This window comes from Quercus robur, chromosome 6, assembly GCF_932294415.1.
Source record: "Quercus robur chromosome 6, dhQueRobu3.1, whole genome shotgun sequence".
In the NCBI taxonomy this organism is placed as follows: domain Eukaryota; kingdom Viridiplantae; phylum Streptophyta; class Magnoliopsida; order Fagales; family Fagaceae; genus Quercus; species Quercus robur.
The window spans coordinates 7,819,290-7,843,264 of NC_065539.1; the positions used below are offsets into that span (position 1 = coordinate 7,819,290).

The following is a 23,975-nucleotide window of genomic DNA, read 5'->3' on the forward strand; positions in this document are numbered from 1 at the left end:
CTTTATGTTTTGTTCTCCAAGGGACACATGACAATATATGATTAGCCAAAGTATTCTAATTTAAAATAATACATGACAATATTTAATTTGACTGCTCATGTCATTTTAAATTAAATATCAACGTGTGTTGACATGTAATTGACCCTTAAGTATTATTTGCAATTTTTATTTAGAAACACTTAGAATATTTTCATTAGTCTCTAAATAATGTCAGTGGGGCCCATTAAATAGTATTGGCGCTTTGTGATTGGTTGCAAAATTTCCACTTTTGCAACAACTAACATGAGAATAATATCTTAAATATTAAAATAAATTGTGAAAAGGTGAATCATCTTGTGCATCAATTTTTTATTTCTATGTATCATATATCATATTGTGTGTCATGTGATAAATAAATATACTTTACGGAAAAGTATGAATATACAAAGTATATTCATTAAAAACTTCATATAGATTCAATTAGTATTTTTGTTATCACCACTTATCCAATAAAATTTAACTAAACATGTCAATTAGAAATGTGTTTGTAGTATATGCAATCAATCTTGTGAAATCACATTCCATTTATATCTTACATAAAAACACATCTTTGTTATTTTCCCGCTTTGTCTTGTTTAAATTGAAAATGGGACCTATGGCTATGGTCCTATATTACTATCATAGAGTTTCAACCCTAGATTTTTTATTTAACCATTAAAAACTTTATTAGTTAAACTAATTGAAACTCACATATTATTTGTATATCATTTATATTTGATTTCTTATATAAGAGAAATTGGGAGAATAAATCAAAATAAAATGTATGTGTCGTATTCTATATTGGGAAAAAAAAAACCAAAATAAAACAGTGTCATTTTGGTGGACTTATTGCTCGTTTATGATGCACTTATTAGAGCATCCACCAAAGCCATAAATTTAGCAATATGGCTCTACAAAAAACTACTTTAATTATCTTACCTTTTTTTTTTTGAGAAACCCCTAAGTAGGGAATATTATTAAGAAATGAACTGAAGATCAAAGTTGTAGACATCGACCATGTCTGGAGGAACAGACTCCATCCAAACATCTAAAGGATTAGACATGGCTCTTCTAGCCAATTTGTGGGCCAGACAGTTACCTTGCCTCCTAACATGCTGAAAAGAAATACAACTAAAAAAAGAACAAAGGAAATTGATGTCATGTAGAATATGCCCAAACTCAGATTGAGCCATAATGTTGCCATTGATGGAATTAATAATGCTTTCTGAGTCACCTTCAACAATCACATTGTGGAAACCCAACTCCCTTGCAAACCAGAGAGCTCGATGCGCTGCTAGCACTTCCACCATCTCTACCGAAGTAGGCAGCGGAATCTGTTGTGATAGAGCAGCCATAGCTAATCTGTTTTCATTACGAACTATAACACCCAAACCAGCAATATTTTCTTCAGCAGAAAGTGCGCTGTCGAAGTTGATTTTGAGCAAACCCGACGGTGGAGGGCACCACCTTACAGATCTTGCTGTTCTAGGGATCTTCTCATGCGTGGGCCGGAGTTGATTGTATTCCTGGAGAGCTTCACACACCAAGGAACAAATCTGATCTAAAGGAGCCGTATCTTCCTGCATGCGTAACTTGTTTCTACGCATCCAAATCAAGGATGACGTCCAAGCAAACAGAGGAAAACGGGACCAGTCTTGTTGAGCGAACTTAATAACTTCCAGAAAGTTAGAAACCGAGTTGGTGGCTTCTATTAAATCAGCAAAGTTGACGCGCCAAACCGTGGCTAATTGAGGGCATGTCAAGAGGGCATGTAGTGCATCCTCAGGACCCGTATTGCATTGGAGGCATGAGCTCTCTGTTAATAACTTACGGCGAAAAAGGTTCGCTCTTGAGGGTAATGAATCATTTCCAGCATGCCACATGAGTAGACGGATCCTGTTTGGTACCTCCACCTGCCAAATTTTTTTCCATGTAGACTTCGTATCTCCTGTAGAGGTTGAATTAAGGTCCCGTTCACTTAAGTGATCCGTTTCCACGAGTAACTTGTAGCCTGACTTCACAATGTAGACCCCGTCATGGTTCCTTGGCCAGAATATCTTGTCACTCCTGTTAGAAAAGTTAAGTGGAATAGCTTTAATAACAGCCGCCTCCCTTGGCAAGAAAATTCTGTCAACTTCAGCATCTCTCCAACAGTATCGGTCTTGATCAATCAGTGAAGCCACCAACGCATCTGGATTATTGTCTGAAATGGGAGAGCTGACTCTACCATTCTCAACTATTGGCAACCATTTGTCTTGGTAGATTCGGATTAAAGAACCATCACCAATCCTCCATCTCATACCATCAAGATGACTTCGCGTCCCTTTATAATGCTTCTCCAAGCATAGGATCCATTTTTAACCTTGGCTTCAAAAATTGAACCATGAGGGAAAATTTTTGCCTTAAAGAATCTGAAGAATAAAGTATCCTCCTCAGTGGCCAATCTCCAGACTTGTTTGGCTAATAACGCATCGTTAAATTTTTGTAGATCCCTAAAACCCATACCACCTTCAGTTTTTTTCCTACAAAGCTTACTCCATTTAACCCAATGCACCTTCCTCCTTTCACCCATTTGGCCCCACCAATATTTACGAATCATAATCTCAATCTCATTGCATAAAGTGCTGGGGAGTTTAAAGCAACTCATAGAAAATGCTGGTATTGCTTGGATCACAGCTTTCAAAAGAATCTCCCTTCTGACTTGGGATAAGAGTTTCTCTTTCCAACTTCTACTTTTTGCCCACACTCACTCCTTTATGTATTGAAAGCTAGCCTTCTTTCTACGACCCACAAAGGAGGGAAGACCCAAATACTTCTCATATTGCTTGACCTTCGAAACACCTAGCAATGAAATAATAGCATCTTGTATATCTTGTGAACATTTTTACCAAAAAATAGAGTAGTTTTATCTCTATTCAACTGTTGCCCAGATGTCCTTTCATAAGTCAAGAGGATGTCTAGAATATGCTGACATTCTTGGATAGAGGCCTTGCAGAAGAGAAGACTGTCATCTGTAAAAAACAGGTGGGTTAGTCTTGGCCCATTTCTACAAATGGAGATGCCCCTAATATCACCAGCTATCACAGCTTGATTCAATAATCCATGAAGACCTTCAGTACAAAGGATAAAGAGATAAGGTGATAGGGGATCACCCTGTCTAATACCTCTGCTCGGGTGGATGGTACCTGTAGGTTCCCCATTAATCAAAATAGAGTAGGAAACAATAGTAATACACTCCATCATCAAAGCAACCCACTTCTCATGAAAACCCATCTTCCTTAATAGCCCTTCTATAAAGCCCCATTCCACTCGATCATAAGCTTTGCTCATGTCGAGTTTAAGGGCCATAAAACCTGTTTTACCCGATTGGTGGTGTTTCATATAGTGGAGAGTTTCAAAGGCCATCAAAATATTATCAGTAATAACCTTCCCAGCCTGGAAGGCACTCTGATTTTCAGATACAAGGTAGGGCAACACCTTTTTCAATCGGTTGGCTAGAACTTTAGACATCAATTTGTAAATAACATTACATAAGCTAATTGGTCTAAATTCAGAAATAAGCTCAGGACTCTTCACTTTAAGGATGAGGGTCACAAAAGTATGATTAAGATCATGAGGGATATGACAATTATTAAGGCAATCAAGCACAACAAAAGTAATATCATCACCTACCACAGACAAAAAAGATTGGAAGAAAATGGGAGGCATACCATCCAGGTCCGGAGCCGTTAATGGTTCCATGTTTTTTAATGCAAGATTAACTTCCTCCCTCGTGAAAGCTTTAATAAGCTCCTGGTTCATGTCCGCTGTTACCTTAGGTTCTACTGCTTCCAATACCTTGTGCATATCAGTGGGGTGCGATGAAGTGAACAAGGATTCATAGAAACTGTGACTATCTCTGCAACTTGGCTGTCTGTAGTGCACCACTCATTATCACTATTCTTCAATCCCTTAATTCTATTTCGTCTATATCTATGCGAAGCCCTGTTGTGAAAATACTGAGTGTTCCGATCCGTAGACTTTAGAAATAAGGACCGTGCCCTCTGTTGCCACATCAAGTTTTCTTTTTCTAACAACTCATTCACCTCTAGCTATACAGCCCTCACAGTGGCTGTATCAGCCCCAGTAGCTGCTGCCCATTCCGCCTTGATCAACTCCCTAGTTTTCTCTTCCAATTGCCGCCTTATGTTGCCAAATGAGTGACTACTCCACTCTGTTAATCGTAACCCACAGTTCTTAATTTTTTGAGACACCATAGGCATGGTATTGGCATCTGAAGTGTCTCCCCACGTAGCTTTGACCGTCTCCCCACAACCTACCTCCCTCAACCACATTTGCTCGAACCGGAAAGGTTTGTTGTGACAAGCTGTGATGCCTTCCGGTTTAATGATAATCGGTTATGATCTGAAGAATGGGCTCTAACATGTTGCACCCAAGTTGCTGGGTTCAGTGCCAACCACGACGTATTAGTGAAAGCCCGGTCTAGCCGTTCTAGCACTACACCACCTAATCGTTTGCCCCGCCATGTGAATTTATGCCCACTATAACCCAAGTTAACCAGCTCACACTCATCTATTGTATCACAAAAACCTTGCATCTTTGATTCCCTCCTTGGCGCACCTCCAAGCTTCTCATGCCCCCTTAGAATTTCATTGAAGTCATCGGCGCAAATCCAAGGAAGACAGAATTTTTGATTCAACTCACATAACAAGTCCCATGTTTCAGGTTTCCTACTAGCTTCTGGGAATCCATAGATACCCGTGAACTTCCAAGCATCCTCCTTGCCCTTGTTAATGATGGCATCAATATGGTTGAGAGACGTCGAATCGACATCGATGTCTACTAAGCTTTTCCAAAGGAGAGCTAAACCACCTGCTCTTGTAATACGACCTACCACCCACACCTCATCGAATTGTAATTCATCACAAAGTTTCCTCAACCTAGCTTAATTTGCCCATGTCTCGGCCAGGAACAGGATAGAGGGGTCTTGCGCTCGCACAAACTTTGCAAGCTCTTAAACGGTGCGTTGGTTCCCAAGCCCCCGCACGTTCCAACATAACAGACTCATGGCTCTCGGCGGGGCTGGATATCAGTCCCTACCATTGGAAAAGCATTATCGGAGTCGAAGTTTGCAACCTGTAACCTGCGTTTCTGTATTGGATGATCATCAGTTGGGAGAGAGCTGCTACGTTTACCTAGTAAATCAGCCATCGGGCTTGTATCATGAGGAATAATGGGCCTGTTAATCCGAGTCGACTTAGTGGGCTTGCTAGTGGAAACTGTTGGGTTCGGACTTGGCCCACTTGGGGAAGGTGTGACTAACGTAGCATGGGAATTATTGCTTTTGTGCGTTGATAGTTTGAAAGTGTTCACCTCTTTATCAATACTTGGAATTATCTCCACAAAATCCTTCTTGCCGTTATCCGAGCTTAAATGAGCTAAGCCATTCACGGGATCACAATCATCACTAATTAAGGGATTAGTAACGTTTGCATTGAATGTTATCCCCTGTTTCTCACTATCGATTTTAGGGCACGTCGTGGTTGGTGGCCGTGTTGATGGATTCTTCCTCGGCGCTGGTGGCTTGCTACTGCTCGTGGAAGGTGTTTTTCCTTGTTCCTTTTTCCTCCCCTCGAAATATCCTAGGACATGGATTGCATTCTTGCTGGACTGATAAACTGGCTTCGCACGAATACTAGAATCATAGTTCTTTTTACTTGCATCCAACTTCCCTTCATTTTGAACCCAAACCTCACAGTCTTTATCGTCGTGATCCAGACGACCGCACCAATAACATAAGTTTGGTAGTCTTTCATACCTGAAGGAAATCCAGATTTTTTTGCCGGTTTCTAGAGTCACAACTCTTCCACAGCATAGGGGTTGAGTCACATCCACGATCACTCTAACCCGAATAAAACCATCGCCCCCAAATTCTTTGTCACCCGTCGATTTCACCACCTTATCAATCTTTGAGCATATCTCTTATGCTATCTCTCTATCCATGTATCCCAACGGGATGTTGTGCACTTGTACCCAAAACATTGCTTCATTCAAAGCATAATCCTCGAGGACCGTATCCTTGTTATAGCATTGAAGCACAATAAGGTGCTTGTCAAAACTCCATGGTTCATTTTGTAGTACTCTCTCTACATTCGGCTTGTTGTCAAAGATAAACAGGAGTTTGTGGTCACCTAAATTCTGTATCTGAAACCCGTTTTGAGTTCTCCACAGAGGAGTAAAGGTTCTTGCTACCGCATTGATGTTCAGTGCTCTGCTAGTTAGAAATCTAGCTACAAGAGAGAACTCTTCCTTTGGACCCTTCTTAATAAGTTTCATATTATCTTCTTCTCTATCCATTAGAGAGAGGCTATTCCAGCCTTGAGTAATTTCGTCCATTCTTGATAGTTGACACCACCAGTACAGTTAATCTCTCACACTGTTTCCCCACCCCTGACAAAAAAACCCCCACAAGCCCTAACAGTACACTTGGTAATGTAGGGGACAAACACTTTCCCTCCTAGAAAGATACTTCAATTCTACTCTCGTTTATCCAGAAGGATTTGGGAGCCTATTTTTAACTATGAGCTACAGCCCACAGCCACTTTTGGCTGTGCCATGGAGCCAAATTATTTGGCTTTGGCTCCACCAATGCAATTATAAATTTGTATTTGGTGGTGTTAAAAATAGTAATATAACTTTTTAGCACCACCAATACTAATGCTCTTATAAGCCAACTTATTACTTATTTTCTATTATTTACTATTTTTAGTACCACCAATACTAATGCTCTTATAAGCCAACTTATTACTTATTTTCTATTATTTGCAAGTTTTATGTGAGTCACTTATTTATTTTATTTAACTTCTATATTTACGATATTTTCAGTATAAAATTTTCATCAAAAAAGTTAGTTAAGCCAACACTTCGATTTTTTCCCCTCTCACTAACTTAACCTTTGGTGTGCCCCTAACCAATCCCACTAGTTGATCTTCGACCTAGTTGGTCTTGCACTTTTTCTTTTTTAGGCTGCTTGCTGGTGATCATTCACACACCCCACCTTTGCCTCAGTTGGATTCCTTACTGCAATTCTTGTTTTTCCTATCTCACGACCACAATGGAGTATTTTTGTCATTTAACCAATTATTAATCCCGTCCACCAGCGGGGGGGCTACTTTACAAAGTGAGAAAGTACATGTGACCGATTCTAACTAGTTTGTTAATTATCTATTGTCAATCCCATATTTTTAGGACTGATTTTCAGAGTGATGATGATGGTATTTGAAAAATGTTCTAAATTGTTTCGGGACATGGACATGATTTAACACCGTGAGGCGCATGCTTTGAGTTTTGAATTTACTAGAAGTCTGATCATGGCTATAAGACTAAGAGCCATAAGAAAATTTCAATCTCGGGGTGCCAAATGGATGATATCCACTGTATCTATCCAAGGGAGAGAGGTGTTACGTTGGAATAGTTCAGTTGAGGTGAAAGTAGCAGATTTAACAGTAATTTCACCAGTTTTAGAATAAACCCAGTAAAACCGATTTGAAAAAAAATGGAGGGGTATTAAATTGATTAGAGCTTAACGAAAATATGAGTGGGAAGATATGAAAAGACCAGTTGCAGATTCCATGTTTTTTGTGACTGGTATGACTGAGTGAAGGTCCAAGTTCAATTAAACAATAGGTGGTTCAATAATGGTACGATAAAAAAGAACCAGGTTTTCCACCCATGTATAAATCCCGAAGTTGATAGAGTGAACTTCACCCATAAAAAAATAAAAATAAAAATAACACAATCGGAGGAAAATGCACAGGATTCCCCCAAAAACAACTCTGACAGTTCATTTTATAAACATCTTTTATGCTTGACTAAGCAAGGCTTCAAACAAGTGTGAACTCTCACTAATTCAAACAAGCATGAATACTAACGCACAGTACGAATTGTTCGCTTCAAATGTTTCTCGATTAGCCGAACAGGAATAGACAGTCCGTAATAATTTTGCAAGATTACACCATGCTTTTCTCCAAATTTAAAATAAAATACCTCCACAAGAATGCAACTAGTGTTTAACAGGTGGTTTTTGTTGAAGATAACAAATTAGTGCACTGAAGCTCTTAATAAACAGATACAGGTGAGACAAGCAATCATAAACAACAAAAATAAGTAGTTAGCAGTTACATGTCACCCTCCTTAACTAAACCACAGAACTTTTCCAAAACATGAAACATTCTCAATTTGGCAACGAAACATTCTCAATTTCACAATGAACTGTTATGAGAACTGAACAATTAAAAAAAATACTCATAAGAAACTTTACTCTCCATATTATACAGATATATACACCATAGGGGCAAGACAGAATCCACTTCTGCCACTATTTATCCCCACACTGATTGGCACTTCTGCTTCCATTTAGACTCCCTGATCTTTTGGGTTCAGCATAACCTGACACTACATTTGGTGTCTGAACAACTGGAACATTTAGGGGCCTAGACATATACGGGGCCCAATACTGCCCGACTGAACTTGAACTTGAAGTTGGGGGACTTGAAAGCTGGTTTGGCTTTAGGGAATTAGTAGCACCATTTGCTCCCTTATCTACCTTGTGCTCTAGCTCTTGACGGTTAGAGTGCAGTTGATTGATGTTTGTTCCTCGAGTGATGTTCCGATTGTTGTCTCGTACTACATTAACAACTGGAATATTTAGAGGCTGAGACATATATGAGGACCAAACCTGCATGACTGAATTCTCACTTGAAATTGCGGAACTTGAAAGCTGGTTTGGCTTTAAGGAATTAGTAGCACCATTTGCATCCTCATCTAATATGTTGTGCCCTAACTCTTGACGAATAGAGTGCAGTTCATTGATGTCTGTTCCTCCGGTGATATTCTGACAAGGAATGCTTTGAGGCTTGGGCATATATGAGGACCAATACTGATGATGGATTGAACTCACATTTAATGTTGGGGAACTTGAAAGCTGGTTTGGCTTTAGGGAATTAGTAGCACCATTTGCACCCTTAACAACCTTGTGCTCTAACATTTGATGGTTAGAGTGCAGTCGATTGATGTCTGTTCCTTGATGGTTGTCTCGCACTACATTTGGTGGAATATGTAGGGGCTCGGACATATATGAGGACCAAGCCTGCATGACTGAACTCGCACTTGAAGCTGGGGGACTTGAAAGCTGGATTGGCTTCAGGGAATTAGTAGCACCATTTGCGCCCTTATCCACCCTGTGCTCTAACTCTTGATGGTTAGAGTGCAGTCGATTGATGTCTGTTCCTCGAGTGATATTCTGATTGTTGTCTCCCTCTACCTTTGGTGGCTTAACAACTGGAATATTTAGAGGCAGAGACATATATGAGGACCAAGCCTGCGTGACAGAACTTGCACTTGAAGTTGGGGGACTTGAAAGCTGGTTTGGCTTTAGGGAATCAGTACCACTTGCATCCTTATCTACCCTGTGCTCTAACTCTTGATGGTTAGAGTGCAGTCGATTGATGTCTGTTCCTCGAGTGATATTCTGATTGGAGTCTCGCTCTACCTTTGGTGGCTTAACAACTGGAATATTGGGAGGCTGAGACATATAAGGAGACCAAACATGCATGACTGAACCCCCACTTGAAGCTGGGGGACTTGAAAGCTGGTTAGGCTTTAGGGAATTAGTAGCACCATTTGCATCCTTATCTAGTTTTTGCTCTAACTCTTGACTGTTAGAGTGCAGTTCATTGATGTCTGTTCCTTGGGTGATATTCTGATTGTTGTCTCCCCTAGGACCAGAAGTTCCAATTGTAGCCTGAGCTTGCCAAAATGCAGTTGGTTGGTTCAACACTGGGTTAGAGGGCCCTTGAGAGTTACCTCTACTTTCAGCTTCCTCTTTTGCTCTGGCCTGATGACCCATGTCTGGAACCTCGTCTAGTTTATTAACTTTAATTTCCTGCAGCTTTTCTCTCTCCAATGAAGAATTCCCTTCAACTAAATCACCTTTAGGTGCTGAAGAACGGCCTGAAGCAATCACAGTTGTGGGAAATGCTCTCTCTGGAGGAACAGCTGGAGTATAATTAGATGGGAGTAAGTCATCCCAATTCTCTAACAACTCCTTGTAGACCTTACGGAGGGTGACCTCAGTGAGGCCTGTCACCTTACAAATCTCTGCCTGGGTTTTGCGTTTGTCTTCTAGTTGGCAGGCCAAATAAATAGCGGCAGCAGATATGCTTATGGGGTTCCTCCGAGTGCAGAAGCACTTATTAATAACAACTTCTCCAATGTGAGTTGCAAGCTCCTACAATAATATGCAGGACCACAGTCAAATTTGATCAAGAGAAAAAGAGGGGCATAAAATTCTCCCTAGAGTGAACTTATATTTAAAGCAGTTGGCAGTTTTATATCACATCAAATTTCAACACTACCGATATGAATCACAGACCATTTCCTGTAAGGAAACTTCACATTACAATAAACCCGAGTAGATGATTAGAGAAAAATGCAGAAATGCCAGTGCAGCAATTAAAAACTTTCCAAATGTGAACTAAAGGTGGTCTGCAACCAAAAATGCCCTCCTATCATCCAAAAATGCCAGGATTTATTTTTTAGAAATAACATTATGCACCATGTAATAGCCAAGAAGAAACTAACAAGATAGATTTAGAATCTTGCAACCATGTGGATTAAAACGTTTTTGCAATATTCCTCTTTTGTTATTACTATTTTTTTTTCTCCTTTCATAGTCTTCCAACTCCTCCATCCATTCTAACACAATTTTCTTTTCTCCAACTTGATTTGTTTTCCCGACATTTTTCAGCTGCATATCCCTGTCATCTTCCTATTGTATGATTACCACATGCCCACTTGATTATCAAGGATATGGTGCATGATTTTTAGCCTTTCCAATTCATTCAAAGTTACTGCTCAGGATCAAGAAGGTAATCTGCACTCAAACCCATGTACCTGAGCAGATTTGTTGAGTTGGAGAAGTGTGCAAAACCGTGGCATGTGGACTGATATGGAATTGCTGTTAATGGGCTGACTTAGTTGTAGCGCTTCACCAAGTATCTTGATGTACTTCCCAATCTCCTTCTGAGGTACATTGGCTGCAATTGAAATTTCCTGGCACATATAAAGTCAGATGCCAAATCAGAGATGCTCTAAACTAGAAAGAATTGGTAAGAATTACAACAATTAACAAATACAACACATAGAGGATGAATCTATATAAGCAACCTTTCACACTAATCTCAAGGGACAAAAGATTAGCCATTGCAAGAAAGATCCTCATCTGAGAACCTTAAAAAATTTATTAATAAAAAAAATGACTGAAAAGCATTAAAAATCCCAGATTCAGCACCAGAAAAAGCATATGATTAAAGAAAATGAGAGTCTGAGAGTATATTTGTAATGCTACTTGGGTACTGTGTTGCTATATTTTGAGAAGGAAACTGTTTTCTATTGCCATTGAAAAACATCAGCCACAATATAAATAATTTCCCATGTGACAAAACACAAATATTGGTTAAAAGTGACAACAACAACTAGATAGTGCATGCCGTAAAGAAGTTTGGAAACAGCTTCTAGATTTTTACTTCAAAGAAATGAATCATCTAGAATAATGTCGATCATTACCTCATTTGGAAATGTAATTCCTAGACTATCAATAACAACAACAAAGCCTTAGTCCCAAATCTTTGGGTCTGGCTATGGATCCTCAACAAGATTAGTAAGAGTTGGCTACATGTATTCTTTTCCTCCATTCTATTTTATCTGAAGTCATAGCCACCGTTACTTCCTTAATTGACATATCTTTTTTAACTACTTCTACTGATATTTTTTGCCTTCCTCTACCTTTTTATGTTCCCTCAACTTAAATCATTTCAACCTTAATTCCTAGACTAGTGTGGTACTGACAATTCAAATGAGGAATAACATTAATCCAGCAGTGAGAAACGCTTCACTTAGCAATGTTTTCTCGAGGCACATTGTGTGTTATTATGTCACTTAATTAAGAAAACTATTTAAACACAAAGAGCCTCGTATCTCAACTGACACCTCCTGTTGTTTCCAACGGATACGTCCAGGTTCAAATTGTAACCAGCAAATTATCAAAAAGAAAACCCATTTAAATAAATAAGTGTAAATAAAAGGCAAAACATTGATACAGTGAGAATCTTGAAACATAGTTAATTTGACTTTGATTCATTGAATATCTCATGATTAAACAGAGAAACAGTAAAAATTGAGAGAAAAATAGAGACCTGAAGAGTTCTGGGCTCTTGGGCCTCCCTAATGGCTTGGACAAGCGCAGCAGTGGCGAGTGCCTCCACGCTCCGATTCCTCAAACAAGTAGCGGAGCAACAATCCCTAAATAGCTGAAACGCGTGGTCCGATATCTCGTACTCCAACCCGAGAATCGACGCCACGTCGATAATCTGCATGTACGCCCTGAGATTATCGACCACAACGGTCGACGACGAAGAGGACGAAGAAGAAGATTCGAGAGTTCGCTCGAGCTCGGCGAGGTGGCCGGAGAAGGAGATGGAGGAGCGGAGGAAGAGGGGGTTGGGCTCGATAGACCAGGTAGAGAAGGCGGTGATGAAGCCGGTGGGCTCGAACGGGTCGTTCTCGTCGTTTTCGAGTTGGGCGGGGAGGTCGGAGGTGACGAGGCAGAGAGGGTTGTCTTGGGAGCGGAGGTGGAAGAAGTGGTGAGGCTGGGATTGACGCTCCTCGATGACGTGGCCGCAGGAGGCGCACTCCGTTATCGACCGGCCTGAGCTCGTGGTGGCGCACCGCCCCTGCGCCGACGGGCAGTATGGGCACTTCATTTTTGGAAGTGATGAGTGAGGTTCGTTTGGGTTTGGGTTTGGGGGAACTCCAAAATGACCCGGGAGGTATGGGGGCCCGGCTATGGGGCCGATTTGGCCACTTGCTAATCGGGTCAAGTAGTGACCAGTGAGTCGCCCCAGACCCAATTAATGGCCCGTGTGGTGTCGACCTCCTTTTCATTTACAACCTTGGCTTGAGAAAATGTTTGTTTATGTTCGTTTTTATGGTAATTAAGCTAAGCTTAAGTTCAACTTTATGTTTGATTATTAAACAAGTTAAGCTTAAATATGTGTTCGTGCACAAGATTACTCGAATTAACTATATATAATACTATATATTTATATAGACTTGAAATTTAGTTATATAAGTTTGTAAATTGTTTTATATGATATAAAATTATTATTTGTAGTTTATCCATAATATAAACATTACATTTGTGGTAAAAATTAATAGAATTGTGAAGAAGTAAAACATTTAAGTCATGGTTTTATTATATATAGGAGGAAAAAAAAAAAGTTAATCAAGTAATTCGTGAATAAGCTTGATCTTATTTGACAAGTAAATGAACCAAGTTTGAATTTGTAATTTTGTTTGTTGATGAGCTTGAGTTTGAGCTTGACTCATATTTGAAATAAAATTAAATGAACAAACATGAACTTTCTATACTCGGCTTAGTTCGGCTTGTTTACAGACCTAATAATAAGTGACATATCTTTTGCCACAACTTGTTCGCATATTAAGTTGAGTGGTTGAAAGAAAATAATGAGTCCTTGTGGGTTTAAAATTCTACCACTCATAACTCATCATGCAAGTGAGTTGTAGCAAAAATTGTGTCACTTGTTGTGGCACTAGCATTATTAAGAGATTATTTGGATCTTCTTGTATTTTCTGAAGCACCAGAAGGAGCCCTATTGAAGTTTTAACAACTCTAACAAATAACGATCTATCAAACACTATCGCAGTACCTGAGTCCCACAATTCTAACAAATAACAACCCTTCAAACACAATAATTATGATATATATTATGCATGCAACTATACAACCTCCCTGTTACAATATACGGGTCCCACGACTACATAAAATGCATATAGTTTGGGAAAGATGTAACAAATATTGGATAGAATTCACGATTTTGTAAAAGAAATATTAAACCCGTTTAAGGGAATGATCTTATTCTTCTCAAAAAAAGAAAAGAAAAATAATGATCTTATAGTCTACCAGTTAATGCATATGACGTGTGTGTGTGTGGGAGGGGTCTCATTTTTAAATAAAGTGAATGCAACTACAATTTTCTTTAAGTATATGCATTATGCAACCTATTAAAATTAGGCACATGTAATACCAAAGAGTTATGCATGGTGACACATGTTCTATATATTAAACCTAAATTGACCACATGGCTAGTCATGCAAAGATCTTCATTATAAAAGGAGGAGAGATCATTTGGAAAATGGGGCCCTCTCTCTCTCTCACTCATTCTTTTTAATTCTCATAGAGCTTTGACCCTTTGAGGGATTATCTCCCTTTGGCCGAGGAGACTCTTAAGAGCATCTTCCAGATTTTCTTAGTTAGTCCCTCTGAGTTGGCTAAGGTGCATTAGACTGAGGACTCCCTTGGCCGAGGAGATTTTTCGAAGCACTCTTTCAGATCCTTCTAGGTACCCCTTCTAACTTGACCGAGGTGAATTAGGCTGAGAACTCCCTTTGGCTGAGGAGACTTTCTAAAACATTCTTTCAGACTTTTGTAGGTACCCTTCTGACTTGGTCGAGGTGCACTAGACTAAGGACTCTCTTTGACATTCCTAGGTACACTTTCTTTAATTCTATTGTAGGAACACACTCTAATCCTTTCAGGTATATTCTACTGAGCACACCCTCCTGATATCTCATGATATACTTAGTTTTAGCGAAACTTCCTTAAAATAACAAAATTTATTGTAGGAAAGTCAATACCACCATATTTTTACCCACTACACTTTTTTATTTTGTTTAATGATTAAAAGTCCATCCAGAATGCTTTAAAAGATTAAACATACATTCCCAAATATAAGGTAACCAAATAGACGCCCACATGATATGATACTTATCTTTTACTTTGGAAATTAGATGTGTTATATGCAAATTGTTTTTAAAAAAGAAAAAGAAACAAATGATGTGATAGGCCAAGGAACTTTAATGTTGTAAATCATTGGCATTGAGATTTCAGGGTTTTTCTTTTCCCCTGAGAATCAAGATTTCAGCCAGTCCATGGTCCACAATGGATGATGGATTTGTTTGGTATCGGTCTATATACTCTCATTGCCTGATATTTTGAATTACTCTTCACATATGGAAAACCAAAATCCTAAAAACGGAGAGCTCATTTTGCACCGTAAAATGACATTGAATTAGCAAGTTCGTAAATAACTTAACAAGGGAAAGTAAATGTCTGTCTTGTCTATGTGCTCATTTTACTTGGAAGTTGGAACCTGACAAGCGCATGTATTAGACAAAGAGGTCCTCCGCTCTAAAACACAGCTTCCTATGATTTTTACATCAATGCTGGGAAATTGAACTAAAAAGAAATATACAAGATTATACTACTGCAGCAACACTGCTCCACTGATTAGGACTTATGAAATGATACAAGAGAAGAGGAATGAATCTGTTCCAAGTTCCAACAAAAATTTCTCTTAACATTGAGGAATATATTCAATTGAAAGCTAGCAGAGACACAATCTAGAATAATTTTGGTTCAAGACATAGAGCTTGAATATATATGCTTGTCCATGCTGGTAAGGAACTCCTACTCAAGACAAATTTTCGAAAATTCTTTCACTAGAATTTATAAATTTATATAAATATATCTCATAAAAAATTCCCTTCACTTGATTGATCTACTTGAAAGGTTGTTTCAGTTTACTACCCGCATGAAAATATTGTGACTGCAAAAATTTGGAAGAAAAATAACCTAATTAAATACATAGAAGAACCGAGTATGATTTCACCTATCACTGCCCTTCACAATCTTTGGGCAGCACATGATCAATTGTGAGTAATCTAAATGACTGAATCCTTCCACCCTCAACATCCTTCACATCATCGATGACCACCTTTCAAGGTCACTACTTCCCTGCCTTTCTCTGCCCGCTTCAGACTCTTATGCAATTCTCGTGCAGTCTGGCAATATAGACAGGAAGAGACACAGGAAAAAAGCACGTTAATAAATCTGTAAATGTCTGGCTCCAATACATAATGCATAGCAAGAGAGAAGGAAGCACAGGCTCAGATAAATAGCACAGATGAAGATGTGAAAGTATAATAATTTCCAATCTAGTTTTCATGGTAAAAAAATTTGACATTTATGAGTCTCATGAAAAGAACGAATTCTGAAGTAATTAAAATATGAAAATGATACCCTCATCAATGAACTCCTTTCCTATAACAATCTTAAAAACAGTTTGGGATACTGCACATCTCTACAAATTGCCATTCTTTACATAATAACTCCCACAGATTTGGAAGTATACAAGAAATATCAGTGGCAACTAAATTTGCACGAAATAGGTGGCATTTATCAGGTTCGATAATTGATATCTGAGGATAATTCTAGAGGCAATAATTAAAGCACATCTGCTGTCGGAGTGACTTGCAGATGTGGAACACAAGTGCAGAGAATAGACCCCAACAAGTATTGAAATCAAGTAAATGTAAATAATCAAGATCCTCATAGAATCTATAGCCGTGCTTTGCATGAAAATAACAATTGTGCTTAGAGCTTGATATCACCAAATATTGTCAAGATGGGAAAATGTTTGAGGCCTTCTATTCTAGAAGTTATCTGTATCCACATCACATCATACTGCAGAAAGCAGGCAAGTACCTACTTGCATTATAGTCCAAATAAACTCCAATACATAATGGTCCATAAGGCTAATCCTATGTTTTCATTTTAGTAATTCATAGTGGTAAAGAGATCAGAGCACCATGAATTTTAACAAAGCAGAGAGTTTTTTTTTGGCTTTCATACCACATTTACCACCTGAGATTTCAAATTGAATTGCATGACTTATCCCTAAGTTTTTGAAACTATGAAACGAAAATTTAAGACAGACAAAACAAGAGCATTGAGAAATGCCCAACAGAAAAAAGTTTAAAACCAAAGGACTAATTCTATCTCCATCTTGAATCTTTGGTTGATGAATGTCCCACCTTATCAATTACCTCAAGTTTGTGACAGTCAATATGATCTTTGTACACCCAGGGAAAAGTAAAAAAGAGATACAGATTGACCAAAAAAATTTCCAGTATGAAACTTCCTCCAACCTATATTACCCCAGATAGGATCTTGAACTCATACAATGTGTTCATCAGTGATCAGTCTCTTACATACTGAACAGCAAGGTCTGTAGATTTACCAAAATAGGCAGATAACTTGTCCCACTCAATTCCTTGAAACATAGATTTTCCTTTAAACTATTGAAAATTGAAAACAATGGAAAACAACAAACTATTTCTGTTGTGGCAGGAGCCTGTGCATTATTTAGAAAATAAGAGAAGAAAAATTAAGAATGTTTCTTACTTGAAGATTGTAGAAAACTAAAGTTGATTTTAGGACCGTGTACCAGGGCCTTAATCTAGCCCAGTGAACATGTTATGGATCTATATGAGATTAACAAATTTAGGATCTTCTGGCCCAGCTTATCAATGATGTTTAAAATGGATTATTGTAGAGAACAGATAAAACCAGTAGTTAGAGGGAAAGAGAAAATAAATGATAAATCATAGACAGTTCCTACCTGAAAATTGTAAAAATTAATGTTGATTTCAGGACTTTGTACCGGGGCCTTAATCTAGCCTGGTGAGCATGTTATGGATCCATTTGAGAGCAACAAATCTAGGGGTCCAGCCTATCAATGATGTTTAAAATGGATTATTGCAGAGAACAGATACACAGGTGCTCATCCACATGCCAACAATTCTAACTTTCTTCTCAGTACTAATTTAGTTAGGTGTATAAATGTTATGGATTGGTCTGATACCCACCATATCCAACATCCACTTCAAGTACAGTGTTTGAGTTACTGTTCTTAAGATCGCTTTTCGATTGGATGCCAGCAACTGATTGTTTTAACATTCTTAGTAAAATTCTAAGATTCATTGAACTTGTACTTTTTTTTTTTTTTTTTTTTGTGTGTGTGTTTCTCTTTGTATACATCCACTATGCTAGATTTGTGCCCCTTTCTTTTTCACTTTAATGAATACTTATCTTATAAAGAAACAATATTAGTCCCAAATTTATTGGGGCAACAAGTATACTTTTCTGCCATTCTATTTTATCCTAATTCATGTTCTCTGTTACTTCCTTGATTGAAGTATCACTTTTTATTACTACTACTGCCATTTTTGGTCTTTCTCCAGCTTTTTTCTTTCCCCCAACTTGAATCAACTAACTCTCTTTCATTGATGTATTAATCACTCTCCTATGAACATGATAAAATGACTCTCTCACATCTTTTATCAATATTGGCCACCCCTATCTATAAGTAAATTTCATCATTTCAAACCCTATCCTTTTGTATATTTTCACTTATCCATATTAACATTCTCATTTAAACTACTTATCAAAAAAACATTCTCATTTAAACTACACTCATTTTATAAATATGTTGCATCTTAACAGCCCAGCATTCAGCACTATTAAGCATAGTTGGCGCAGTCTTATAAAATTTTAACTTGATAGGTATTCTATGATCACACAATACTCTTGATGCACTTCCCTACTTTTTTTTTTCTTTTTCTTTTTTTAATCTCTTCCTTTACACTGCATATATGTAATTTCTTTAGATTTCTCATCCACCCACTTAGCCTCTTGTGTACCATAATATGTTTATTCTTCCCCTAATCATGGTATCTACTATTTCCATTAGTTTCCCAGTAAAAGATCCTGCGTTCCAAGTGCCTATACAACTTCTATTCTCTTAGAGTCCTACACCAAAACGGTATTAACCACTCTTATTATCAAATAGAACAAGTATGTCAAGTTTCGTAGCTTGGTTTGCCCACATAACCTTAAAACAATGCTCCTGCCCCACCCAGAAAAACAGGGATAAAAATGCTGATTGGGGAAAAAAAATCATGATTGTGTTATGTTGCTAAGTAAACTTTTCATAAAAATACATATGCATAGTCTTGAAAGAAAATAGTACAACTTAGATTAGACAGATATTCTACATAAATGATGGAGTCCAACAGGAAAAAAGGAGAGAGACAGGGGAAAACATCTTCAAGCATTCAAGCTAAGATAAAACACATACAGCATTGACATAAAATCAAAGTTCCATAGAAACAATAAACTGTCAATTAATTAAATAACATAATCAATCACAAAAATGAAAGTTTCCATACCTAACAACAGGTTCAAAAGAAGTTTTCAAATTGAGATTAAACCGATTAATCTATTAGAACCCCAATGTGGCATCTGAATTCAGCTAAAAATCAAGCTCTAAAGAAGTAGGTCAAAGAAGGAATACGAACCGTTGATTGGACGGGAGTGGGATCAAGATCAATGGAGCGCACAGACATCTTAGCGATCTCAGTAATAGCACCTTCTCTAACACCAACGACATCACTGGTCAAATCCTCATAGGCAGCCTCAAACGCTTCCTCCCAAAACCTCGGTAATCTGATCCGACGGCTATTCGTGTACACATCCCACATGTGCTTCACCACCTTCTCTCTCTCCTCCATTTCCTATAACAAAACAAAAACAAACCCAAAACCAAACCCTCCAAATTTCATCAACCAAAATCGAACCCAAGATCCAATTCCAAACACAAAAAAGACAGAGAGTCAGAGAGAAGGCTTACGAGGACATCGAGATCGTCGTGGATGTAATTATCGAGGTCTTCAGTGAACCGGTTGAGATTTCCAGCGGACCAACGAAGAGTAACGGTTCCCGTAAACATGGACCAAAATGCGAGCAACAAAATCGCCGCCAATGCCCAGAACTTGTACCGACCTTTACCGAAGAAACTCGAATCCGAGGTTTCTTTCTTCGCTGTCGTTGTTGGAATAAGCCCATCTTCATCCTTCATTTCGATCAAACCCAAAAAAAAACAAAAACAGAGAGATACAAGGATTTTTTTGGAGGGTTCGATTCGATAATTAATGTAGTTACTATGCTGTTTTGTTTTTGTTTTCAGTCTGATGTGGACTATTGGATTTGGAAGGAGGAAAAACAAAAACAAAAAAAGAGGGTCGGTTGGGTAGCGGGGTCGATCTGATACAGAAATTGCTGTTTTGGGTAAGGCTGTGGGGGGAGAAGAGTCAAAATCAACTTTCTTTTTTAATTATATATCTATGATTCTATATATATATTTATATTTATGTGGGCCACCACTTTTTTATTAAGTGCTGCTTGAGTTGACTTTCCATTGGCTAGTTTTTCTAAGGTTGATTATGGCTTGATGGGCTCTTGGTGGGATGATATTGGCCGTTGATCTCACGGGGATGTACACTTTTTTCTATAGGCGTTGGTGTATGTTATAACTTGTAAGAGACAACCGACACAAAGCTACATCGTTTTAATGTTTCTTTTTTTTTTTTTTTTAATATAATATTTTTATTTATTGTATTGATCAATTTTACGTGCACGCAAATTTTTTATTTTTGGATGGGCACGTGCCCGCAATTAGTGTTGCATTTATATAGCTTTGCCGAGAGATCAGCATAAACTCACATCCACCACCGGCACAAACCCACATCCGCCAACGCCGCCTCAAAAAAAAAAAAAAAAAACACAGCCAGAGATCGGCACAAACCCAAACCCACCACCGGCACAAATTCACATCCACCACCGGCAAAAACCTTAAACAAACCACATCCCAAATCCACCAAATCAATTATAAAATTAATTACAATTTACACTTAAATCATAAATTGAATCGGCACAAACCCATTTTTTTTCTTCCTTCAGTGTTTGTTACCTTTCAAGAGCGACAATCAGATCAAGACAACTGTCTCCGTCGCCGTCGCTGATGGAAGTGGGTCAGTAATCAGTGGCGAGCCTGGGCGATCTCTGTCTCTTGGCGTGGTGAGATCGGCGTGGCGAGACGGCGTGGCGAGACGTCTTGGCGAGATGGCGTGGCGAGACGGCGCGGCGAGATGATGAGGCGAGAATGCCAGATAGAGAGAGAGAGAGAGAGCAATGGGTTGCAGACGGAGTGACTGAGAGAGACAAATGAGGGAGGAGAGAGAAAAAACGAATTAAATATAGGTAAACAGTGTATAGCATTTTTGTCCGTACCGTCTCATATTTGAGACAGTACTGTAGACATGTTCTAAATTTTTTGAGATATAGAACGGCTGATGAGAGTTGTTTTTGTGTTTGGTGTGTCAAATGTGCCAAATATTTGGCATTTGACATATTTGGCACACCTGATGGGAGTACTCTAAATATACAATTCATTGATTAATGGTACTTTGACATTTGCCTCTTAAATTATTGATTTCCATTGAGGGTTGTACCTAATTGGATCATCCGGGAGTTTAATTAAATAAAGGGTCATGATGCACTTGTTAAATGCAAGTATTAATTTAAAAAATATCTTAATTTTTTTTAATTTAATTTTTAATTTATAGTTTTTAACATTTTCTATAAAAGTGGTATCAAAACTTTTAAAAAATAATCTATTAATAAATACATTCCATTCCTTTCCATTTCTCTTATAATCATTCTATTTCGTTCTCTTATGAACTCCCAAATGAAGCCTAAGGCTTAATAAATTGCTTATTATTTATTATTTATTTTTGGATTAAAAAGGAATATGCATAGATTAAGAGTTTTTTTTAGTAAATAGATTAAGAATTAATAAGTCCATTACAAAATAATTCAGTCATATCAAAAGCTAGCAAGTTCTCCATTATATGTGATTATTCATTAAAAGATACAAAATGAATAATAGATCTTGATCCAAACTTCAAAATGTATCAACACATTGGTTAGTTTTGCTATTAAACATGTTCAACCTGCTTGTTGGAGATAGCTTTCAATAAGCTATTGCAATAAGATAGTAGAAGTTTCACTAGCAGGTTAGTTTTGTCATTATTCATTGCTTGAACTACACTCCAAGCATCTACCTCAACAATGAGATACTTAATTCTGATATCTTTAGTAAGGATAAGACCACCCCTCAAAGTCCATAGTTCTACGGTAAAACTATTATTGAAGTCTAGAGTTTTGCAGTAAAACTATTATGGTTCGTTTGAATTGAGGGGAAGGGAGGGGGAGTAGTGTAGAGTAAAGTAGATTTAATACAAAATTAGCTTATTTTTAGCCAACACTACTTTACTCCCCTCCACTCCTCCTTCTTCCCCCTCCATCCAAACAGGCCTTTAGCGATACCAAGAGGTCTAGCATATCCTTTAACCAATCTCCATGATGATCTCTAATCAAACCCTCTCGACTTGCACTACCAGGATTATCCAAGGTTGATCCATTAGAGTTCAATTTGTATAACCCATCAGGAGGTTATACCTAAATTGCCTATAATTTAGCTGCCATTGTACTTTATTACTCTTTTATACCTAAAAAAAATGCTATTTATTTAACTACAATTAAAATGTTTATAAACTAATGTGACAAATAAATGTGATTGGTGCCATAATGTTGAGGAACTAATAAGTTTGTAATGTAGTAAAATTTCTCATTAAGTTTGTGATGTAGTAGAATTTTTATTATCTCTATCATTACTTTTTTTTTTTTTTTGGATAGAAAACTAAATAGATTTATTGAAGAAAAAAATCTCTATCATTACTTATTATTAATAGCGAAATTCTTGAGTTTTTTGAGGGAAAAACCGAGTCTCCCAAAGTTGAGTAACTAGAGCAATTGGATTTAGTAAAGGGTACAAGACTTTATGTGCTTCATCAATTCGACAAGCTTTCTTCAATTTAATCATGTGACAAGAATATATACACTTGTTAGTAGCAAAAGCTTTACAATTCCATATGGTAATTAGAAAAACAAGTTAATTGAGTTTTAAAATTTTAATTATGGGTATGATTAGCACTTAATGTAAATTTTAATACAACATTTTTTTTAGGCTAAATTGCAAAGTACACCCCTAACATTTGGGGATGATTGAATTTTACACCCTAATGTTTCAGAACTTTGATTTTACACCCCAGCGTTTGACTCTGTTAGCAAATCACACCCTCGGTTAGATTTTACTGTTAACTGCCAAGTCATCTTGCTGACATGTTTTTTTTTATTTTTTTATTTTTTTTTACCAAATAAGCTCAAAACGACACATTGCAATGGAAATGATGTGATGACTTGGCACATGCTAAACGGCACCGTTTTGCCCAAACAGAAAATCTAAAAATCCTAAATCTAAACCCACGAACTAGCCCTTATCTCCCTAACCCACGAACCCAACCCTTCCTTTCCTAACCCTTATGAACCCAGACCACCCATCGGCTCTGCAACCAGCTCCTTCAATATGGGGGAGGCAACAAGTGAAGGTGGGGTTAGCGACTCAGCAGCAAAGAGAGCCACAGATACAGACTCAGAGTAGAGTGAGAAGCACTAATGGGTATGAGAGTGGAAAAAGTGGTGCTCGGCCTCTGGGTTTGCCTCAGTCTGCATGGCCTTCACTACAAGCACAACAACAAAATCAAGTGCCAAATCCCAATGGTTCAAGTATTAGAGCTGGTGTTTTGCTTAGTGGATCTAACACTTTTGTCAAAAGGGAATGTATATTTTTTGTTTTTGTTTTAGGTTGTCCAACAGTTTTATTCCCAGCCAAGGTTGTTCAAGCTTTGAATTTGAACTTTGATGACATGAATGGTCACATTCAGCCACGCTTCTATACTGGTTTTACCTCATACCGTGGTAAGCCAGTTTTCTATGTTACTTTTAAGGCCTAAATCTTACAGATCTGTTCGTGTTTGGGTTCGTGGGTTAGGGAGCTAAGGGCGGATTTTTTTTTTAAAAATAACTACAAAACTCATACTATATTATAAGTTAGCCAACGTTTCAAACTTATTTCATTTCTAACAATTCGAGTCCAGTGGACTCGATTTACCCAGAAATTGATATGGACAAACTAGGAAATCGAGTTCAATAAACTCGGTTTCCATGCACAGATACC

General features: G+C 37.9%; 2 protein-coding genes across 2 annotated transcripts; both read right to left on the reverse strand.

Annotated features, from left to right (window-relative positions):
• Window positions 1–8,081: 8,081 nt before the first annotated feature.
• LOC126732555 (plant-specific TFIIB-related protein 1) lies at window positions 8,082–12,901 on the reverse strand. Its single transcript, XM_050435481.1, has 3 exons — window positions 12,273–12,901; window positions 10,972–11,130; window positions 8,082–10,306 (listed from the first exon to the last, which is right to left on the reverse strand). The coding sequence occupies exons 1-3, from the start codon at window positions 12,837–12,839 to the stop codon at window positions 8,396–8,398; spliced, it is 2,637 nt and encodes an 878-aa protein (XP_050291438.1). The 5' UTR covers window positions 12,840–12,901; the 3' UTR covers window positions 8,082–8,395.
• A 2,782-nt stretch (window positions 12,902–15,683) lies between these two features.
• On the reverse strand, window positions 15,684–20,153 carry LOC126732559 (uncharacterized). The gene is made up of 3 exons (XM_050435488.1): window positions 19,689–20,153; window positions 19,357–19,572; window positions 15,684–15,999 (listed from the first exon to the last, which is right to left on the reverse strand). The coding sequence occupies exons 1-3, from the start codon at window positions 19,914–19,916 to the stop codon at window positions 15,919–15,921; spliced, it is 525 nt and encodes a 174-aa protein (XP_050291445.1). The 5' UTR covers window positions 19,917–20,153; the 3' UTR covers window positions 15,684–15,918.
• Window positions 20,154–23,975: the final 3,822 nt, after the last annotated feature.

What these genes read in the sequence shown, in the direction of transcription:
- LOC126732555 (XM_050435481.1), bottom strand. Translation starts at nt 12,839, where the DNA reads ATGAAGTGCCCATACTGCCCGTCGGCGCAGGGGCGGTGCGCCACCACG. An exon ending in AAGAGCCCAGAACTCTTCAG is followed by an intron (nt 11,131 to 12,272) that starts GTCTCTATTTTT and finishes TATATGTGCCAG; the next exon opens with GAAATTTCAATTGCAGCCAA. An exon ending in AACTCAACAAATCTGCTCAG is followed by an intron (nt 10,307 to 10,971) that starts GTACATGGGTTT and finishes ATATTATTGTAG; the next exon opens with GAGCTTGCAACTCACATTGG.
- LOC126732559 (XM_050435488.1), bottom strand. Translation starts at nt 19,916, where the DNA reads ATGAAGGATGAAGATGGGCTTATTCCAACAACGACAGCGAAGAAAGAA. An exon ending in ACGACGATCTCGATGTCCTC is followed by an intron (nt 19,573 to 19,688) that starts GTAAGCCTTCTC and finishes GTTTTGTTATAG; the next exon opens with GAAATGGAGGAGAGAGAGAA. An exon ending in CCACTCCCGTCCAATCAACG is followed by an intron (nt 16,000 to 19,356) that starts GTTCGTATTCCT and finishes CTATATTGCCAG; the next exon opens with ACTGCACGAGAATTGCATAA.